The sequence below is a fragment of the Meles meles genome, chromosome 16 (genome assembly GCF_922984935.1).
Source record: "Meles meles chromosome 16, mMelMel3.1 paternal haplotype, whole genome shotgun sequence".
Classification (NCBI taxonomy): Eukaryota; Metazoa; Chordata; class Mammalia; order Carnivora; family Mustelidae; genus Meles; species Meles meles.
Genome location: NC_060081.1, coordinates 67896471 through 67918337, shown reverse-complemented (window position 1 = coordinate 67918337; position 21867 = coordinate 67896471). Strand labels below are relative to the sequence as shown.

Genomic DNA, 21867 nt, shown 5'->3' with positions numbered 1-21867 from the left:
TGGGTCATGCAGATCAGACTCTCCCTTGGCATAGAGGAATCCCTGATCTGCAGGACTGCATCCCGCTGGATCTGCAAGAGAAGTGTCTGGGGGGACAGTTAAGATGGCAAGACCTGACCACTGTCCCAGGCACTGAAGTCATAGGCCAGAGAGCAGACACAGGCAAGGGTACTGTGCCTGGTCCAGCCATCGCAAGTTTGAGGAGGGGCAGGCCTTTGGGTTCCAGGGTGGAAGCCAGCTCTCCAGGGCAGGATTCTCACGCTCCAGGAGGGCCTTGGTGCTTCCCATGGGAAGCAGTGTTCAGTGTTCAGGATCGTACCTGGTGCTCCAGCAAGCACCTGACCAGGTGGGACTGGGTGTGCTGGGGGAGCCCAGTGCTCCAGGTAAGACCCGGTGCTCTAGCAGTGACCTACTGCTCCAGGTGGACCCCAGCACTCCAGGCATTTCCAAGTGACCCAGGAAAGAGCCAGTGCTGTGGGCAGGCCGCGGGGCTCTAGGCAGTTGGTATTCCAGAGCAGGTCTAGCACTCCAGACAGGACATGATGCTCCAGGACGTGTCTCAGGAGCCCATGCTCCATGCCTGCGTGGGTGGCACTACGTGTCTTCTCTTTAAGAGGAGACACAACTGCATGGAGGGTAAACACGCTAGACCTGACCTCTGGGAGTATGTGAAATCCTAGTGAGACTTGGAGGAAGAGAGAGAGACAAAGCAGGAGGGATAGGGACACACAAGGAGGGAGCCGCGCATAGTTACTCCAGGAGAGAGAGAGAGAGTGAGATTGATTGCTTGATTTAAAGAGAAAGTCGGACAAACACAGGGAAAGCCACACTCGTGTCTGGACGCAGACACACAGCATCACTCAGGTCATGTCTTGTTGGATATACAAAGACGAGTGAGTGCCAGTTTCTACGGCGAGAGCGTCCCCAGACCCAGGCTTTGGCCTTCACTTGGCAGCAAAGGAGCAGGCGCCAGGGCCTGGGAGCCAGAACACGGCCCTAGCGGGCCGTGGGCGGGGACCTAAGTCTGGATGAAAAGGTGGAAGTTGGTGCGCGTGAACTCGTGGTGGATGCTCTCGAGCAGCGCGTCGGCGTCCGGGGCGGGCTCCGGGGCGCCCGGGGGGACGGGCCTCGCGCTGTACTCCGGGGTGTAGGTGAAGGAGAAGGCGCTGGGGTAGAAGAGGCCATCGGCGCGCACCAGGCTCACGGGCACAGTGATGGGTGTACGCAGCCAGCGCCAGTCGCTGCCAAAGGCAGCTATGTCGGGCACGACGCACACCAGGGACCGCGGGCTTCTGGGGGTGGCACCGAGGTTAAGGCTGCAGTGATTCCGATGACGCGCACCCGCCCCATCCTCCGCGGCCCAAGGGAGGCGCCCGCTATACCTGTACATGGTTTCCGCCTCCACGTCCCCGAACCACACCTTGAGCCCCGCGTGGAAGTTCTCACCGTGGAGTTCCAGCGTGGCCACGTCGCCCCCACCACTCAGCTGGGGGAGGAAGGGAGGGGGTGCCGTGGCCGAGAGCCTGCTCCTCTCCATCGCACCCCCCTCCACCGCACCCTGAGTCAGATCCCCGCCCGCCCGCGCCCGCCGGCGCCCAGAGTCACCTCCAGGGTGCTGATGAGGGGCACCGGAGTGACCGGCTCCCGCGTCCACGCCAGGCTGGTGCTGAAGGAGAACTCCACTGCCTCGGTGCCGATAATGGTCCAGCAAGAGCTGTCGTTGAGCAGTGTCCTGTTTGCCTCCTTGGGGCAGGGGGAGGCCTGCGAGGAGACGAGGGAATGGTGGCCACCGGCATGAGGGAGCCAGCATAGTGCCTGAGCCGTTGCCTTCTGGGGTCCAGTCCTAGGCTCTGAGTTTTACCTGCCCTGTGAGCTTGGACAAGACCCTTATGTTCCCAGAGGCAAATAAGTTCGCTGAACTAGCTAGTTTCTAATAGTCTATTTTCTTTCTTTTTTTTTATTATTAAAATATTTTATTTATTTATTTGACAGAGAGAGGTCACAAGTAGGCAGAGAGGCAGGCAGAGAGAGAGGGAGAAGCAGGCTCCCCACTGAGCAGAGAGCCCGATGCGGGGCTCGATCCCAGGACCCTGAGATCATGACCCGAGCCGAAGGCAGAGGCTTAAACCACTGAGCCACCCAGGCGCCCCTCTAATAGTCTATTTTCTTTTCTACTTGTTTATTTTATTTTTTAAAGATTTTATTTGTTTATTTATTTGACACAGAGAGAGATCACAAGCAGGCAGAGAGGCAGGTGGAGAGAGGGGGAAGCAGGCTCCCTGCTGAGCAGAGAGCCCGATGTGGGGCTCGCTCGACCCAAGACCCTGAGATCATGACCTGAGCTGAAGGCAGAGGCTTAACCCACTGAGCCACCCAGGTGCCCCATTTTCTTAGGATTTTAGAATGTTATTTTTTAACATTGTGCAATTCTATTCTACATTTTGTTTATTTATTTATTTTAAAGATTTTATTTATTTATTTGACACAGAGAGAGAAATATCTCAAGTAGGCAGAGAAGCAGGCAGAGAGGGAAGGGGAAGCAGGCTCCCCACTGAGCAGAGAGCCCAATGCGGGACTCGATCCCAGGACCCTGAGATCATGACCTGAGCCGAAGGCAGAGGCTCAACCCACTGAGCCACCCAGGCGCCCCTATTCTACATTTTAAAAAAGTTCTTTGGGAGAGATTATTGCTCAATAATAATGTTATTTTCTACATAATTATTTTATTTCAACATTCTATAACAATATTCTTTTGGGAGTTACACTGCTTAATAATAATAATAGTAGCAGTTAAAATAATAATAATAGTAATTTCCCACATTCTATAATTCTGCACTTGATCTTAGCCAAAAGGCCGAGAAGCGATCATTCTATACTTCTATGGCTTAACATTTTATGATTCTAATGCTCTCTGCACAGTAATACTCAATACTTTACTTATTGCCAATTTAAGTTTCATTCTATAACCTTATCTCCAAACATTCTATGACTCTTAGTATTCTCTGGGAAGGAGCATGACTCAATGATACCATTACTATTTTTTTCTTCATTCTTGGATTCTGTCCTGATAGTCTGCGGTTCCAACATTCCACGGGAGGTAGTGTTGCTCGGTAAGCAGCAGCCGTGATGGTGATGATCTTATGACCTATGGTTCTCTGTGTTCTGGCTTTCTGGGATGCTTGGTGGCAGTACCCTACCCCTCACCTGGAATTGCACCACCTTGTCTGTAGCCAGGCATAAGTAAGTGCCCACCCCTCCGGGAGGATCACCAGGAAACTGGAATGCACACTTGTGCAGTTGGGAGATGGGCTCGTCCACGTCAAGGAGGGCGCACTGTTTGGCTACTTTGCGGATGATCTATAACGGAAGGGGTGCAGGGCAGTAAGGTGCCTGGGTGGCCAGAGGCTGCCCTCCCAGCTAGCTTCCCGCTATCCGATAGCCATGCGGTCACTGGTAGGCTCCTCCTACTCCGCGCCCCGCCCCGCCCATCCTTTACCTCCATCCCGCCCAACAAAGCCCCTAGTGAGTATCCAGAGTGAGAACAGGAGTCTTTATGTCTTGGGCTCTCAGCCTCTAGCCGTGCCCTTGTGGGTCACACCTCCCATATGCACCTGTGGGGATCCTCCCCTCTCCCCCCAAGTATGCCCTCCCTTCTCATACCATTGGAGGTAGTGTGATGCCTGTGACAGTACAGACAAGTTTCACTAGGGAGCCATAGCGGACATAGCCTTCTCGAGGTGGGAAGTCCCCCTGAGAACTGTGTTCATCAGCTGGGGTAAAAAGAGGGAAGAGAAGAAAGGAAGATTTCAGGGGTTTCAAGCTTCTGCCCCCAACCCTGCCCTCCTGGCCTCTAGCTCCAGCCCACATCACACATGGGTCTTGTGGGTAGGGTCGGCATGCAGTCCTGGAGGGGATCCTCTGTGGCTATCTTAAAAAATGTTTCCTCCTGGGACCGGGTTTGAGATGAGAGGAGAGGGCTGGACATTGGAGCCAGAATGGCTTGGACCAGTCACAGACTCACTGGGAATTTTGGGCAAGCCTTAATTCCATGGGCAAAGTATAGTTTTCTCAAGGGGTTATAGGGAAGGTGGCGTGAACTCATGCATGCGAAGCGCCCAGCCCCGGGGCCTGCTGCTGTGGTTACCCAGGTGGAGTGTGAAGGCAGCCCACTGGCGTGCGCTGGCCACAAAGGCCCCGTCCTCCACAGAGAGGTAGCGCGTGGACACGGTCTGGGAGCGCAGGCGGTTGAAGAGAGAGACCTTTGAGCCCGAGGATATGCACACTGTGAGGGGAGGTGAAATCAGCACCCAAGCCTGGCTTGGTTCCTTGTACTTGCCAGACAGTTTCTGGTCCCCTGTCCCCTGTGTCAGTCCCCTCATATGCTCACTGGCCTAGACACACTGGGCTGATTTTATGGTCATTTACCTAGCACCTGTGGTAGTCCTGCTTTTGGACTTTTGCCTGTTCCTTCTTTGCTGCCTGGGCATTCCAGTTCAGCAAGTAATATTACCAACTGTTCACCAAGTGCCTTCCTTCGGGCGGGTACTGGACACCAAAGGATGAATTAGACCCAGTTTTGCTCTGGAGGAGTTCACGTTCTCAGAGAGGAGGGACATATATATAAAATTTCAAAATGATGTGGTAAGGCTGGGTGAAGGAGGGCATCCTGGAGGAAGTTATACTCTCAGCTGGGGAGCAGGAAGTAGGTAGGAATTGCTCAGGGCCTGCGTAAGCAAAGATCATGTGGTGTGAGACAGCAGTGTGATCTTTCTAGGGCTTGGCACTGATCTCTTCCTGCTTATCACTCATGCTCAGAGCCATGGTTTTGTTTTCTGATTGAGCTCTGACCACCTGGGGAGAAAGCACTGGGTCATCTCCCTCTCTTGCCTGCTAGGCATACCTTAGGTGCTCAATTTATACTTAGTCCAAGTTCCCGTCCATTGGATAATGATGATAGCTAACATTTGTTGTGTGTCAGGTATTGTTTTAAATGCTTTTTATGTGTTAGCTGACTTGATTCTCTCAACAGAGCTCTGGGGCAGACATTATCTCTATTCAGGAGAGCTACCTTCTCCACATCACAAGGCTGGCTGGTGCCTAGCGGAGTCAGAATTCAAACCCACCCACCCAGCTTCAGAATCTGCACTCCTAACCACCACACTATAGCACCTACCTGATACCAAGGGCCGGACAGAGCCTTGCCTGGGTCTGAGAGGTTCTACAGGTTTTTTTTTTTTTTTAACAGACAGAAAGTGAATACAAGGTAGGGACAGGAGCTGGGCTCTGGAGGCACAGTGACTCAAGTTCAAATCCTGGCTGGGTCTCTTCCTAGCGGGGCAATCTTAGCCGATTCACCTGGATTGTCACCTGGATTGTGATAGGCCCCAGGAGTTCATTACATGAATGGATGAATGTTCCAGACCTCATTTTCCTCATCCCTGACATAGGAACAATGATAGTACCCACTTCAGAGGGACACGATGAATATCAAATAGGATGATTCGTGTTAATGTTGGCCAGGAAAGCTCCACCTTCCCCTAGGTCTTCCCCCACCTCCCTGCCATTGTAGTGGTGATGTCATCATTGTTTTTCAGCACCACCCCCTTCTCAAAGCCCCCAGCCCTGGGATTTGTCACTTGGCATCTAAGGCAGTACTTATTTCAAACTGTCTCTTTGATAATTGATGTGTGTCCTTCTCCCCTGCTAGGCGGTGGGTTCCTTCAGAACAGACACTTGTCCTTTCTTTACAGGGACGCGGCAGCTAGAACAGAGCCAGGCCTACACCAGGCACTGAATTGGTACTTTTGACTAAATTTCCGTCACTTTTAATTAATTTGTCTTTAGCTCAGCACCGGCCCGCCATTTTTGTCTGCTCTGAACGCCCCCTGCCGCCTCCTTTTCCAGGGTCTGGGCTCTGTCCTCTTTCCTCTCTGCTCCCCTAGCTTCTCTTTCTCGGACCTCAGCCGCACCTGCTCCCCCAGGCCCCGCCCCTCTCTCGGCCCAGGCTCCACCTCCCCCGCTCTGGCCCCACCCCTCCAGTCTAGGCCTCCGCCCTCCTCAGTTCCGCCGCTCCAGACCTGGTGGCCCTTCCCCGCCCTGCCCGGCGCTCACGCCCCGCCCGGCTCACGGTCGGTGTTTTTCAGCGACTGCTTCTTCTGCGAGGGCTTCGAGATGACCTTGATGTGGCGGCTGTGGAAGGTGCCCAGCTCTCGGCCCCCTCTGTGCACCAGCCGCAGCACCAGTCGGAAGTGCTTCCTCTTGTCTGCGTCCGAGATGTACAGGGTCTTGGCGCAACCGAATTCCTACGGGGTGCGCGGGCGCGGGGCGGTCTCATCCCAGCTCTCCGCCACCAGGTCTGCCCCATCAGACGTGACATGAAGCCCCACGATCCCAGCTCCCGGGATCACCCTCGAGGCAGAGCCCCGGTCCTCCCGCCTCTCTGCCTATCTCTTGGCTTCTTCGGGGAGGGTGCTGGGTGTAAAGGACCCCTCCCCGCCGAGGGAGGGGCAGGGATGGGAGCAGGAATCGGACCTTGTCCCGTGCGCTCTCACCCTGGAGTCCGGCTGCTCTTCGAAATTCAACTTTTGCGTCTCGGCGGCGCTGCCGGACGCGCCGTCCAGTCCCATGTAACCGCAGACCGTGGGTCCGGTTTCCCCTGCTTGGTGGGCTGGAAAGGGACGCGAGCGGGCTCTGGAAGGACTCAGGTGGCAGGCAAGCTGAGTCCTCGCCGCCAGAGGGCGCGGCGACACTGTGCCTGCGACCCGCCCGGCTCCCAGGCCCCGCCGCGCAGTCCCCCAGCAGGGGGAGGCGCCCGGCAGCTCAGGAGTCCGCTCTTACCTTGGCCCTGCACTGGCTTCACCCTCCAGCCGGGACCTGCGAGGTAGACACAGGGCGGGGGGCAGAAGAACCTGCGGAAACATGCAAACAAGCGCTGGACTCGCACGTCCGTCCCCCACTTGACCGTCTCTAGACTTCTCAAAGGCAGCATCAATGGGGCAGGATCCTTGATGGTTCCTCTACCTTTCCCACCGCCCTCCCGGAGCTTCTTCATGACTGTGGACCCCATTAACATCTGAACCTTCTTTTATCACTTCTTGCACTCAACCCATTAATCAGTCCTGTCTCCTCCACATTCAAAACACATCCAGAATCCAAGGGTCTCTTAACGACCTCCACCTTAATCCCAATGGCTGTCAATTTTGCCTGGATTGCAGCATCAGCCTTCCGTGGCTCTCTCCGCTTCCACCCCCCCCCCCCAACCTGCTTTGCACAAAGCAGTCACATTGTCTTTTCCTTTCTTTAAAAGTACTAGTCAATCATGTTGCTTTTCTTCCTAAAACCCCTTGGTGGTTTAAATTCGAACTCCTCACGTATTGTGACCCCCGCTTTACCTCTCTGACTTGATTCCCTGTAACATCGCTCTCCTTTTCTAATTCCAGCCCCTCTGACTTCTTTTGCACCAGAATAGGCCAAGCTGGTACAGCTTCAAGGTGTGCGCATTTTCATTTCTTGTTAATGGGAGCACACTTCTCCTGGATTTTCTCCAGTCTGGAGTCTCTTTCATGTTCGTCTCAGTTCAGCTGTCACCTGCTTAAAAGGCCTGCCCACCATCTTGACATTTCTAGCTCAAGTGTCCCCACACTTCGGTTTCTGCTACATTATGCTATTCTGTCACTCCTCTAGCTCTTCTCACGATCTGGAAGGATCTTGATCACTGATCTGTGGGGAGTTTGTGGTCCGTCTCTTGCCCACTACAGTGAAGATGCCTTGAGAGCAGGGGCTGTACCTGGCATCTGGAGCTGTTATGTGCTGGGCCCAGTGCTGTCCAGCGAGCCTGGCACCTGATAAACATCCACTAAGTCGTTCGTGAATGACAGAAGTAATGAATGGATGGATGGATGAGTGAGTGGGGACTAGATTCACAGGGAAGTTCCAAAGTGGGAGCTAGTAGGAGCTGATGAAAAAGACTCGTGATTGGCCAAAAGTTGAGCCCTGAGTCCTTCCCAGGGTTCTAAAAGGCACCAAACTGGGAGGCAAGCACAGAGTGGAAGGTGGCTGCTTGGAGGGGCCGCTGAGGCACCTACCGCTTCTCATTTCCGTAGGACTTCTGGGCCACCTTGGCGTGCAGGATCCGCACAGTCTGTGCACCCTGTTGCTGCAGGCACTGGCGCACGCCTTCCCTCAGGGCCGTGACGCGCTCTGGGGAGGACCTGGGAGTGGGGGCAGACCGGCGGGGCAGCAGCGATTTTTAGGGGAGAGCGGGCATTGGCCCCAGCAAGCAGGTTGAATGAAATGCAATGCATGGGCGGTGAGGGACTAATTTAGTTCTGCTCCCCTCCCCGCTCCGGCCCCACAGGGGATCAGGGAGGGGAAGCGTTAGGCAAGAGAGGGGATTTGGGTGTAAGTCATGGGTTAAATATTTAGGTTGCCAGGTACTCAATGAGGCCAAACGGAACCCACCGCCCACCAGGACCACCCAGGCACCACTCCGCAGGTCTGGCGTCGTGCCCTTGCCTCGTGCAGCCTGAAGCACTGGGGAGAGGCCCCAGCGGCACAAAGGCCACGCTTGTGCCCGCCTTGGGATGGAGACTGAGTATGGGAGGGTGCATGGTTTCCCTCCACTTTGAGGAGGCCCACCCCAGTGACAGCTTGATGCGGAGGAGAAGAGTTTTGCTGGATCCCCGGGGCCCAGAGTGCTCTCTTGCTTTTCCTCAGAAGCTTGGAAACATGGAAGCTCCCCCCAAGTGTCCCCAGGATCCTGGGGGGAACATTTGAGTCCATCAGGGGTCAAAGCACCCCTCCTAACCCCCTTTCTCGAGAGAGAAGGGGCCTGTTACTGTCGTAACCTTCCTTTCCGTAATTACAGGACTTCCATAATCAAGGGACTGGGCCAGTCAGAGTCCAGCGGCCTGGGGGTTTTGAGGAGGGAGGGTGGTGGGTGGGCCCAGGACTTGAGCAATAGCAGAGATCCGGTGGGGGAGTCTGCGAGGGCAAAGATTTGAGGGACCACCAGCAGATGGGGCCTGGGGAGCCATGACCCTGCGGCCGCCCTTCTGAACCCTTCACCCTTGCGCAGGACCAGAGTCCGGGGTTTCTCCTCCCTCCTGGAGGGGGCAGCGCAGGGCAGGAGCCGGGCCGCGCCCTCGAAAGCAGGACCCGGCAGCCGGCCGCGGGAGCCAGGCCCCGCTCCGCCCCCTGGGGCTCTACTCCGGGAAGGGCCTCAGAGGCTTCCGACACATTCCCGCGGCCGACAGCGGAGCCCCCCAGCCTCCCGCTGGGAGCCGAATTCCCACCCCGCAGCTCGCGCCGCAGGCTCCCGGGGTGGCAGGAGCAGGGGCGCCGCGCTGGCCCCGCCCCAGCCCTCGGAGGAAAGGGGAGCGCTCGCTGCCGGTGGGAGGGGTCGCTGCCCGCGCTCCCCCTCCCCACCGCCAGCCCCGGGTTAAATGCGGCCGCCGCCTCGGCTCGCTCCAGCCGCCTGGCAGTCCCCACCTCGGGCACGCTGCCTGCGCCGTTACCTGGTCCAATTGCCCGGGAGGCTCCGCCCGTGGGCTCCGCTCTGCGGCCGCGCCTCCGAGCTGTCCGGCAGGCTCAGGTGAGTCAAAGGGCCTGGGGGCGCTGAGGGGTCTGCGGGGGAGCAGGCGTCAAGCCAGACCGGGCGACCGTGTTTTACCACTGACGGAGCCCCCATCTGACTCGCAGTGCCCTTCCTCATTTCTGTGGGGTCCTTTCCAAGTTCAACCTCCACCAACAAGGCCACCATGGGTAGGGGGACTTCCATCCAATCGCTTCCCTCGAGGAACCGCCAAGAACGTCCCCGCGGTGTTAATTCTTCAGCCAACTCTCGAGGGGTTCTTCACAGACCTCTCCCTCTTTGGATCCCGGTCTCCCTACCCTCAGGCATTTCCGAATCTTCCCAACTTTAGGATTAAGCCCTCAGAGGAGTGCAGGGCCCTAGTGTCAGACCTGTCACCACACTACTGTGTGACTTTGGGCAAGACACTAGTCTCTGGACCTTACTTCCCCCTCCGTGGAATGAGAGGGTTGGAAAGGTGATGGGCTTTGAGGCAGTCGCTATTTTAACTCTCTAGGATTTCTGGGGTGGTGGTGGGGGCCAGACGTGGGCTCAGGCCAAGAGCAGGATAAGGGGGAATCTTAATCAAGATTTGGGGCCCCTGAGGCTTCTGCAGGTGGGGAAGAATGGGAGGTGGCAAAGGTCCCTTCTCTTGGGCCTCTCGCGCCCCAGAGGTGCTGGGCCTGGCTATGGCCCAAGCGAGGGAAGGCCTTCCGCACCCTCCAGTTTCCAGCGGCAGCTGACACATCTGGCTTACTCAACCTCCCTCCACAGGCCCTGCCAGAGGGACTTTTGTTCTTCTACTAGGCCTGAAAGGCGAGGGCGGAGAGGATCCGGGTCGGAAAGGCCGCCTGGAGTGAGCGAGCTGTAGGCACCCGACCTTGCTCAGAATAGGCCCATTCACGGAATTGGGGGAGGGGGGTAGAGGGGCTGCGGTTGGCTTAAGGCAGCTGGTCCTCTCTGCCAAGAAACAAGCAACAGAAAAATGGCTAAGGCAGCTTCAGCATGGGGCGGGGGTGGGGCGGGGTACAGAGCAGTAGGAGGAGAGGTAAGGAAAAGAGGTTTAGTGACTCTTAGGCGCCAGGTTGCTAGGCAGCCAAGCAGCCCAGAAGGGAGAAGGGAAGCCAGGAGTCCCGGGTTCTAGTCGCAGGTTCCTTTGCAGCTCGGCGGGCAGCCTTCTTGGGCCTCAGTTTTCCCATCTGTACACGGGAATCCTTCGGGATTATCGAGGGCCGTCGCCAAGGATAGTGGAAGAGTGAGCGCTCACCTGTTGCCCGTACAGGGTCCATGGCCACACTCGGGCCCCACTCACCGCCCTCTGGGCTCATCCAACGCAGCTGTCCCCGGAACCCTGCGCGCCCCTGCTTCCTGGCCCTTGTGCGGGATATATCCTGCCCCGGGCTTATCTCCAAGGCCTCCGGGCTCCCGGCCACTGTTTGCTCTGGGCAGGGGCACCTGCTAGGCAGATGTGGGCTTCCCACGGCCACCTAACCAACGCAGCCAGACCCAGGAAGACGTCCCCTGGCGGCCTCTCCTGAGAGCAAGAGGGAAGCGGAGGCGCCAAACTTGGCGCGGTGGGTTTTGGCCTCGGTGCTGCGGGTCCCCAACCCCCACAGACCCGTGAAAGGGCGCGGCTCTCCCCGGCGGCCAGAGGCTTGGCGGTGCATGTTTGAGTGTGTACGTTCGTGTGTGTGCGCGCGTGCGTGTGTTGGAAGGACGGCCACACAGAAGAGCCTTATGTGAGGAGGGGAAGGGGGCGAGGAGGGGGAGTGGCTGCCTTTGGGGAGTCTGCAGAGGTTCCACCCGGAGGAGAGCGCGCGGAGGGGAACACGCCGCTGGTTTTTGGAACCGCTTCAGCATAGGACTGTATCGTGGTGAGCCACTTTCTTGCCAAGCGACTTTGGGTACCAGAGTTTACCTTTTCTGAGCCTGTTTCCGTATCTGTACAATGGGAACAATAACGGTCTTAGTCTCATAGAATTGCCAAGAAGATTAAATGTCCGAGTGCATAAGAAGTCTTAACACGGTGCTCGGTATTCAGAAAGGTCTTTTTTCTTTTTCATTTATTTTTGTTTTTGTTTCTTTTAGAGGGTCTTTTCTTTTTAAATGTTTTATTTTTAAAATCTACTTTCTGTGTATTTACTATTCTGCAATTCGGCAGAGTAGAATTCCTTGTATTGCCCAATACTGTAAATGCAATATTTTTTTATTACGACAAATTTCAAACATACACAAAGGTAGAGAGATTAGTAAAAAAAAAAAAAAAAAAAAAAAAAAAAAAAAAAAAAAAAACCATAATCCTTCTCCCCCTCCAAGTGCCCATCACCCAGAATAAGAGTTCCGTAAACATTATTGCTTTGCTTTTTTCCTTATACCCTCCAGGCTCCAACACTTCTGTTCCCTGCCACTCAAGCACCATGAGGGGCCTTCTGTGCTTGCCACTGCTCATGTTGCTGCTTTTTCTCCAGCCCTGGGAAACCCAGCTCCAGTTTGCAGGTGAGTGGGACTCAGCCCTCACCAACAGGGGGAAGGGAGCAAAAGCTGATTCTCCTTCTCCTTCTCCATCTTCTTCTGCTAGGTCTGTTGGGGAGAGAAAAAACAAAGGTTCTGAAATCATAAAGGGGCGGGGTTCTAGTTCACAGCTTCCCCTCTCTGGGACTCAGTTTTCCTTATCTGTAGGATGTGGCTTAGAGGTGCTCATGCAAAACTGTCCATTGGTGTTTAATTTAATTTTTTAAAGATTTTATTTATTTATTTGACAGACAGAGATCACAAGAATGCAGAGAGGCAGGCAGAGAGAGAGGAGGAAGCAGGCTCCCTGCTGAGCAGAGAGCCCCATTTTGGGGGCTCTATCCCAGGCCCCTGGGATGATGACCAGAGCCAAAGGCAAAGGCTTTATTTAACCCACTGAGCCACGCAAGCGCCCCTAATTCTAAAAAGTTAATTAAAAAATCAGGAGACTTCACATACAAATCCCGATTTGGGACTTCTCTTGAAAAATCCAAGGATCTGTTAACTTGGGGTCCACATTTGGCCGTAGGAGGGATACGGGTGTCCCCCAGCCTAACCCAACCAGTTCACTCATTTATGTTGCCTGCCTGGTCCCTATGGACATTTGAGATTGCCACATCCCTTCACCTACTCCCGAATTGTAGAATACCTCCTCAGAACAGCCCTAAGAGCTGTAGGATAGAGAATTGGGGGAAATCTGGCTCAGGCCCTTAGCAAATGCTAGGTGAATGTATCTAACTCGCATTTGCTAGGTTAATTCTGCGCTAGGCACTGTTACCCCTGGGATGGCACCATTTCGCCCTCGGTTTCTTGGGGATCTCCTCCAAGATGAGGTTTTGCAGACCTAGGAAAGTCCTTCCTGATCTCCTCGAAGGTCCCAGGTGTCGGACAGGACCCCTGGATTTGGTGTTCGTGATTGACAGCTCGCGCAGCGTGCGCCCCTTTGAGTTCGAGACCATGCGGCAGTTCCTGGTGGGCCTCCTCCGCGGCCTGGACGTGGGGCCTAATGCCACGCGCGTCGGCGTGATCCAGTACTCGAGTCAAGTGCAGAGCGTCTTCCCACTCGGCGCCTTCTCGCGACGCGAGGACATGGAGCGCGCCATCCGCGCGCTGGTGCCGCTAGCTCAGGGCACCATGACCGGGCTGGCAATCCAGTACGCCATGAACGTGGCCTTCAGTGTGGCCGAGGGCGCGCGCCCGCCGGAGGCGCGCGTGCCGCGCGTCGCTGTCATCGTGACCGACGGGCGGCCCCAGGATCGCGTGGCTGAGGTGGCGGCGCAGGCGCGCGCCCGGGGCATCGAGATCTACGCGGTGGGTGTGCAGCGCGCCGACGTGGGCTCCCTGCGGGCCATGGCGTCTCCCCCGCTGGACGAGCACGTCTTCCTCGTTGAGTCCTTCGATCTTATCCAGGAGTTTGGCCTGCAGTTCCAGGGCCGGCTGTGTGGTAAGTTAGGGGATCGCTGGAGCGCGGCGCACACTCCCCAGCGGCTTAGATGCGGCTTCCCTCCAAGTAAATAACATTCCGTCCCGGGAGGCGCCGCCCACTCTTGCATGAGCTCCGCCCACCAGATGGTGGAGAGGCGCCGGGTTGCCGCAGGCTGTTTCAAATTCCAGCTCTGCCCGCTTTTGCTTAGGCTTCGCCCACAAGAAACAACATTTAGCGTGCCTGCTCACCCGGATCAGCTATTGTGGTTTACCACAGGCCTAAGGTCAAACTCCAAAATCGCCCTCGACACAAAAAGCACCGCCTTTCGAAGCTGAGAACAATCGCCCACCCAGAAGAGTCATGTCCCGCCCACGTGGGCATGGCCCCGCCCACTGTCACTTTAGTTCCTCCCACACTGCCGCAGGTCTGGTCTCGTCACACCTTGAATTAATTCACCCACCTTGATTTAGTACCTCTCCACCTCCTCTGTCTTGTCTCCGAGCAATCCTGCACTATCCATTGACGCATTTAGCCCGTGACCCCTTCTGAGCCTATTCATGGGAGCTACACAGGCTCTGTTCTTTCTCTAAGCCCTCCCATCTGGACTGGCCCTCTCAAATGAGACTTGTCCCCTCTAAAGTTGTAGTTGAGTTTGGTGCCTGCCTCTGACCCCACCCAGCTTTTTCTTGTTGGAGGGTTCTGCCCATCTGTCCGTGGCTGATTCTACTGTTGTGTGTCCTCAGGAAAGGATCTGTGTGCTGAGGGGGGACACGGCTGCCAGCACCAATGTGTCAGCACCCCGGGCACGTTCCACTGTGCCTGCAATCCTGGCTACCAGCTAGCTGCAGATAACAAGAGCTGTTTGGGTGAGAGCTGCCCCTGCCCTGGGTCTTCTGTGGCTCCCTATTGCCCCAGGATCAGACCAAAGAGTCTGGAAGGGCTTTTGGAAGTAAAAGTTCAGTGCCCTTACTTTATGGGTCCAAGAAAGGAACAGTATTGCCTGTGGCCACACAATTCCTTGATGAAATCTTGACCCCACAGTTAAGTGTGCTTTTTACATCATTCTTTCCCTTATTTCAGGCGTATCTCCTACCTGGCCTCCCGAACTTGTTTGTGAATTCTCACATGGATATCTTCGTACTGTTTCTGTTAGTTAGACACTCACTGTTGGGGTCTTCAGTTAGGGTCTCCATACTCCTCCCTATACCTCTATATACACAGTTCATTTCTGCTTCTCCATCTCATCTCGTTCTGGGCTGCCCTTGCTACTTCTTTCTGCAAATGCTTCAAGGCCTGGTTCTTCATTTTTGTCTTCTGAAAAGCTCGGGCACACTCTGACTCCCTTATACAAATGGAATTTGCTTTTTTGTGTGTATGTGTCCACTCCTTTGATCATGATGGCAGCTAACATTCACAGAGTACCGATTTAGTATTAGACAATGCACTTGAAGCTTTCCGTATATCAACTCTCAATCTCACGACAACTGGGGAAAAGAAGTCACATGTTCCCAATAATGCAGATGTCAGCTGGGGTCTTCTTGTTTCCAGAACTTAGAAAAGGCTGGCTTGAAGCCTCATGTGATGACTTCTGCACATTTGAATCTTTCCCCAACATCTCTGGGAATTCCCCAAGTGCTTACATTCTATGGTCACCTCTCACTCTGAACTTCTGGGCTCTCACTCAATCTCTCAACCCGCACATGCTTTTCTTGTTTTATGCATGTAAATCAGCCTCTTTGATTTGCACCCTTGTGCACACAAGGACATGTGTGTGTACATGTAAGTTGTGCATATGTCCATTTTACTAAAGATGGGGGCGGACAGAGGTGTGAGTTACATCTAAGTAAAGTCAAACATACACACATGAAAGAAACATCCACTATTGATAATTGAACATTAGACACCCTTGATCCCCGAAGTCCTGTCGCCCCATTAGAAGTGATTTTTTCGCTGGCAACCTCAGTCCACGCAGGAACTCATGCTCACACTCTCCCTCTCTTGTTCTTCCTCTCTCCACTCCCATCTCTTTTCTAGGAACCCCAAATTCTCACTTTTTTCTTGCACGGCAATCTGTATCTTCCCAGTTCCTATTTTCCAGCTCAACTCTGGGCTATCTTTGCACATCTCAACCATCAAGATACTCAGCAGGCAATAATAGTTCACCCTCCTTAAATAGTAAATAGTGATTGCACTCTTCCATTATATACCCATTTTGCAGATGGGGAAATGGAGGCTCAGTAGGTAGTGGCAGAGCCTGGTCCTCCTCTGTGTCAGTGAACATCTTGAGGGCAGGGGCCCTGTCTTCTGCAATTGTCAATTCTGGTTCTTATGCCTGGCTTAGTAAGGGGCATGTTAGGAGGCAGCTGGGTTTTGAGTCAGGAGAGCCACCTGGTCCACTAGGAAATCGGAGATGCCTGGGTACCACCCCAGACTAATTAAGTCAGGATCTTGGGAGGTTGGGGCCCAGGCATAGGTATTTTTGAAAAGCTCCTCAGATGACCGTTCTGTTGGGGCTGAGAAGTGCAGCCCCTCCCAGGGCACGTGCTGACCTCACCTCTTCCTCAGCCATTGACCTGTGTGCTCAAAGGACCCATGGCTGTGAGCATCACTGCATCAGCTCCCCAGGTTCTTATTTCTGTCGCTGCCAAGCTGGCTTTGTACTCCAGCAGGACCAGAGAAGCTGCAGGGGTGAGCGAGCCCCACCCCTTGCATCCTGGACTGAGGTCCATGATGGCTCCAGTCAGAAGCGAAACCTTGTTCTCTCTCTTTCTTCCCACCAGCCGTTGACCACTGCAGCTTTGGGAATCACAGCTGCCAGCATGAGTGTGTTAGCACCTTTGGTGGGCCACGGTGCCACTGCAGAGAGGGCCACGACTTGCTGCCCGATGGGAGGAGCTGTCAGGGTGAGGAGGGGTCTCTTGTGTTTATGCAGAGGGGCAAGGGATCTTGGCTGGTGAAGCCCACCCTGATCCATCCTGACTCATCTCTCCTTGAAGCCCGGGACCTCTGCAATGGTGTAGACCATGGATGTGAGTTCCAGTGTGTGAGTGAGGGCCTCTCTTACCGCTGCTTGTGCCCCGAGGGCCAGCAACTCCAGGCAGATGGCAAGAGCTGCAACCGTGAGTGACGGGTGGGAGGGTGTTCTGTCTGCCCCTGACCCCCCCCCGCCCTTCTCCCCCCCCTGCTCCCCGCCCACATTCCAAGCATCCTTGATTTTGTGGCTCAAGAGTGTGCTGGGAATGTGTGAGTGTTGGTGACGGTGGGGTGGGGGTGGAGGGTGTGCTGTGTCCTACCTCCATCTCTTTCCCCTCCATCTTCTACCCTGCTGTCCTGGTTAATATCAAAAGTACACATTTGCTCCTATTTCTCCCTCGCTCGAGAGTCTTCTGGGCTTGCCAGTGCCTACCCCGAGTTCAGATGCCTTACCCTTGAGTTTTTCAGATGGTGGGTGCAGCCACCTTAGTGGATAATGAAATCAAAATAGTTTTTTTTTTTTTTAAAGGAGAAAATAGAGCTTACTGCATGTGGAAAGAATATTGTTTCATGAAATTTAATTATACATGCGGATCTGAAGGGTGTCATGTTGTACTATGATTGCGACTATGGGGGTGCGATCAAAATTTTGAAACCACTGCCTCACCCCATCTCAGCCAACCTGGTCAGCAGGTTTCCTAGCACAGCTGTTCCTCCTGGAAGAAAAAATGAGATGTTACCACCTCGAGGCAACCTTCCTGCCCAACTCCAGGAAGAGAGAATTATTCCTACCTTGGGCTCCCTAAATGCCCCTCTTCTAGCACTTTCCTTGGCTGTAGCATAGGGCATGTCTGACAGCTCTGTTCTGGCCTGATTTCCTTAGGATCCCAGTTGTGTTAATTTATTGTTGAACCCCCTTCAGGGCCTAGCGAAGTCCCCAAATCAGAACAGGGGAGGTAACTTTGTAGAGTGTTTTAGGAGCATGGGTTTTGGGGTCAGACTGAGCTGGTTTCAAATCCTGATCAGTCACTATTAGCTATGGAGTCTGGAGCAAATTATCCTTCGAACCTAAGGTTATATAAAGTGAGGATAATACCTAAGATTATTGGGAGGATTGAGAAAAAAATATATGAATCACCTAGCCCAATTCCTGGCACACAGTAAGCTGTCAAATAATAATGTTTTTGTTTTTATTTATTGTTGTGATTGTTTATATATTAACGACATATGTTTTTCAATGTATATTATTTTGATACATTTATTATTGTCATAAAGTTTTTAAAATTTATTATTATTACCATTATTATCTAGTACAGTGCCTGGCACAGGAAGGACTTCACACATGGTACCCGTTATGTAATAAACGTGAATGATCAGGAGGGTAGATGGCAGCTACCAGCGCAGGATGGGGCCCCCAGTTTAAGCTCTTCTCACCGTACAGGGTGCCGGGAAGGCCACGTGGACCTGGTTCTGCTCGTCGATGGCTCCAAGAGCGTGCGCCCGCAGAATTTCGAGCTGGTGAAGCGCTTCGTGAACCAGATCGTGGACTTCCTGGACGTGTCCCCCGAGGGCACGCGCGTGGGGCTGGTGCAGTTCTCGAGCCGCGTGCGCACCGAGTTCCCGCTGGGCCGCTACGGCACCGCGGACGAGGTCAAGCAGGCGGTCCTGGCCGTGGAATACATGGAGCGTGGTACCATGACCGGGCTGGCGCTGCGCCACATGGTGGAGCACAGCTTCTCCGAGGCGCAGGGCGCACGGCCCCGTGCCCTCAACGTGCCTCGCGTGGGCCTCGTCTTCACCGACGGCCGCTCCCAGGATGACATCTCGGTGTGGGCTGCACGGGCCAAGGAGGAAGGTGGGCTTGGCGCGGGACGCACTGGCCTGGGGTTGGGTGGGAGGTGGAAGGGGGTCTTAACTGAGGCCTGGGGCGCCTCCTGTGTCCCCCTGCCCCCCCCCCCGCAAACCCCGACCCTGTAGGCATCGTCATGTACGCTGTGGGCGTGGGCAAGGCCGTGGAGGAGGAGCTCCGGCAGATCGCCTCGGAACCGGCAGAGTTGCATGTGTCCTACTCCCCCGACTTTGGCACCATGACGCACCTGCTGGACAACCTCAGAGGCAGCATCTGCCCGGGTGAGCGCATCTGCCTTCACTCAGTGCTCAGCCTCCGAGCTTCTCCTCTCCTATCCAGCCCTGTTCCCTTGGTGGAGTTATAACCAGGGGGTCGGACTCACTAGTTGGACCCTTGTTATGCCAAGTGTGGTCCCTGGACCAGCGGCAGACTTGTCACCTGGTGGCTTGTTAGAACTGCAGCATTTCCAGAGCTTTCCAGACCGAAAGAATCAGATTCTATACTTTAACCAGACCCTTGGGTGATTCCCAAGGACGTCAGAGCTAAGCGCTAGACTGGGCTGGCTTCCTGCCCCTCACATTAGCGGGTGTTCACAGGAGTTTGAGGAAACTTTTCCCAAGGCACGCCAGAGTCCTTGCTAGCAGAGTCCCCTCACGTGTTCTTTTATAACGTGTTGGAATTCAACTACACGGAGCTGGCCAAGTGACAGGACTGTTTCGAGTCTGTAAAGACATTTTGTTTTGTTTTGTTTTTACAATATCGCCCATAAATTCAGTCCCTCTACTTCAACTGGTGCTCAGTGGAGGAAAAAGGGACCAACTCTCTCTGCGGAGGAGAAGCGGGCTGTTGAACCTGTATACGGTACTCCACAGGTCATATAGGGAACTTCTCGGGGGGTAATTTTTACCACAGAGTCTTCAGACTCTAACCCGGGCCAGATGTGACTCTTTCACATTACCAGGCCCCTCCAGAGCTAGGTTCAGTAGAGCTGGGCTGGCCTAGAGAATCTGTAATTAAAAAAAAAAAAACCTTTAAAAATATATATGTACACACATATACATACATATATAAAATACATATGCATATACATATACATAAAAACATATGTATATACATACACATCTGTGTATATACACATGTAAACACCCAGGTGTATGTCTGTGCTTATACATAATACACATACACACCTACCTACCTCTGTCCCTCTTCCTCTCTCTCCAGGCCAACTCTAATAATTCGCTAGAGTATTGTGGAAGCACTGGATTAGCTGCTCTGTCAGGGCCTTTCCTGTCCTGAAGCTTATGTCCCCTGCAGTGTGACTTTGGGCAAGTCACTTAACCTCCACCCCTACCATAACTTCCCTCTTCTGCAACAGGGGCAGGCCCTGGCTGCCCAAGCTTGCTTCCAGCTCTAAAATTCTAAAAGAAATCTGGGGTCTGTGGCTGAGGCTCTTCACCAATTGGCTGTGTGATCTTGGGCAGATCTTCCCCTTTCTCTGGCCCTTGGTTTCCCCAGTTGTGAAGATAGGCATCTTTGCAGGACCTTATCAGTACCATTGACGACCTATCATACAGCAATCTGCTAAGGGTCCAGCTAGACTAAGAAATCGCTCTTAAATCATAAGAACAACTCTTTTGTGAAGGCATTGTGCTATTATATGAGAAAGGGCACACGTTTACAAAATTTTGGTGAGTCTAAGATACCGTCCATTGTAAGACTTTCCATTATTTTATATAACGCTAAGAAAAAACAGGTGCCAGATTTAATTGTAAGGCACATATTTTGATTTCAGGAATGTTGAAATGTGTGCGGAAATAGAGTTGGATCACTGGTTTTTGTTTGCTTGTTTGGATCAGTGGTTTTTACTTTTTTTTTTTTTTTAAGATTTTATTTATTTATTTGAGGGAGAGAGAGCACGGGTGAGAGGTAGACGCAGAGGAAGAAACAGTCCTTGATGAGCAGGGAGCCTGATGCAAAGCTCAATCCTGAGATCATGACCTGGGGCGAATGCAGATGCTTAACGGACTGAGCCACCCAGGCAACCCTGGATCAGTGTTTTTTAAACATCAGTGTGGATCAGATTCAGCTGGAGGGTTTGTTAAAACACCATTTGCTGGACTCCAACCCCAGAATTTGTGATTCGGTAGGTCTGAGGTGGAGTCTGATAATTTGTATTTCTAATAACTTTCTAGGGGATACTGATGGTGCTGGTCCAGGGACCACACTTAGAGAATTACTGGTCTAATTGAAATACACAATGTATATACTTGAACTAGGAACACACTAGATCTTCCCTCACTAATAAGGTACAGGTACCCACTTAAGTTAATTTAAAAAGTTCAAAATTTTATTTCTTTAATCATATTAGCCACATTTCAAATGTTAAACAGCTGCACGTGGCTTGTGGGTATGGCACTGGCCAGACCAGAAACAGGAGATTCCCATCACCGCATGAAGTTTCATTTGGAGAGTGCCGCTGTCGTTTGGACTCTCGCTACTCAAAGTGGGGTCCACAGACCAGCACACCAGCATCACTCGGTAGCTAATTAGAAATGTGGAGTCTCAGCTCTTTGACCATTCAGAATCAGAATCGGTATTTTAACAAGATCTGGTGATTCCAAAGAGCACTAAGGTTTGAGAAATACGCTTCTAAGATGTTCACACACACACACACAAACACACACACCCCCCCCACAGAATCCTCAGCACCACCAATAAATAGGTTTCCCACTGTACCCATTTTTACACACAAGGAAACTCAGGCTTAGAAAGGTTGCGTGAGTTTTGCAGTATCTCACGCCTGCCTAGCTGGTATTCACCCCAGGTCTGTTTGAATCCGAAGCCCACATACTCAGCCACAGGCGGGTGGAGGTGTATCGAGGGCCTTGCCAGGGCCGGCTGGTCCTCCTGCAGATTCTCATTCCCCCGACTCTCTGTGCCCCGCTGGCAGAGGAGGGCATCGGCGCAGGCACAGAGCTTCAAAGTCCCTGCGAATGCGAAAACCTCGTGGAGTTCCAGGGCCGCACGCTGGGGGCGCTCGAGAAGCTGACGCAGAACCATATCCTTTGAGGCCGGAGGGGAGCGGGGCCTGGGCTGGAGCGAGGGGTGTAGGAACCCCCGAGACCCCCAGCGGCTTCCTTAACCGCTCACTGGCCCAGCTGACGGCGCGCCTGGAGGATCTGGAGAACCAGCTGGCCACCCAGAAGTGAGGGCCGCCGGTGGCCGGGAGCCGGGCAGGAGCGCGGCCCCGCGGACTGTGCCTTCGGGGCGCCGTCGGGGCACCGGGGGGGGGGGGGGGGCCCGCAGGACTTGGGCTGTCGAGAAGGGGGCGCTGGCGGGCTTCCCAGCGCTGCGCTGGAGCTGGCCTCGCCTGGACCAGAAGCCGAACTGCGGGGAACCGAGAGGGGCGCTACGTCCGCACGTCCTCGCTGCGTGCTGCGCTCAGTTCTTTGTTGGATTTCTTTTTGTTTTTTCTTAAAAAAATTTTCTTTTTTTGTTTTGTTTCCACGGGGTCGATTTGTGGGTCTTGCTGGGCCG

The 21867-nt window shown here is 53.8% G+C and overlaps 2 protein-coding genes and 1 pseudogene across 4 annotated transcripts; 1 reads left to right on the top strand and 2 right to left on the bottom strand.

Moving 5' to 3' along the window:
- Positions 1 to 601: 601 nt before the first annotated feature.
- On the bottom strand, positions 602 to 10860 carry RBPJL (recombination signal binding protein for immunoglobulin kappa J region like). The gene is made up of 12 exons (XM_045980577.1): positions 10839 to 10860; positions 9516 to 9624; positions 8085 to 8210; positions 6838 to 6908; positions 6552 to 6667; positions 6128 to 6302; positions 4145 to 4282; positions 3661 to 3770; positions 3205 to 3357; positions 1606 to 1761; positions 1383 to 1486; positions 602 to 1292 (listed from the first exon to the last, which is right to left on the bottom strand). The coding sequence occupies exons 1-12, from the start codon at positions 10858 to 10860 to the stop codon at positions 1019 to 1021; spliced, it is 1554 nt and encodes a 517-aa protein (XP_045836533.1). The 3' UTR covers positions 602 to 1018.
- Positions 2779 to 2866, bottom strand: LOC123927371 (annotated as a pseudogene).
- On the top strand, positions 9464 to 21834 carry MATN4 (matrilin 4). 3 transcript variants are annotated; one of them, XM_045981750.1, is made up of 11 exons: positions 9464 to 9592; positions 11954 to 12067; positions 12957 to 13526; positions 14252 to 14374; positions 16074 to 16196; positions 16289 to 16411; positions 16505 to 16627; positions 17923 to 18336; positions 18459 to 18611; positions 21281 to 21388; positions 21481 to 21834. In XM_045981750.1, the coding sequence occupies exons 2-11, from the start codon at positions 11989 to 11991 to the stop codon at positions 21537 to 21539; spliced, it is 1875 nt and encodes a 624-aa protein (XP_045837706.1). In that variant the 5' UTR covers positions 9464 to 9592; positions 11954 to 11988; the 3' UTR covers positions 21540 to 21834. The 3 variants fall into 3 exon arrangements, with proteins under 3 accessions (XP_045837706.1, XP_045837707.1, XP_045837708.1); XM_045981751.1 differs by lacking the exon at positions 16074 to 16196; XM_045981752.1 differs by lacking the exons at positions 14252 to 14374; positions 16074 to 16196.
- The last annotated feature ends 33 nt before the right edge of the window (positions 21835 to 21867 follow it).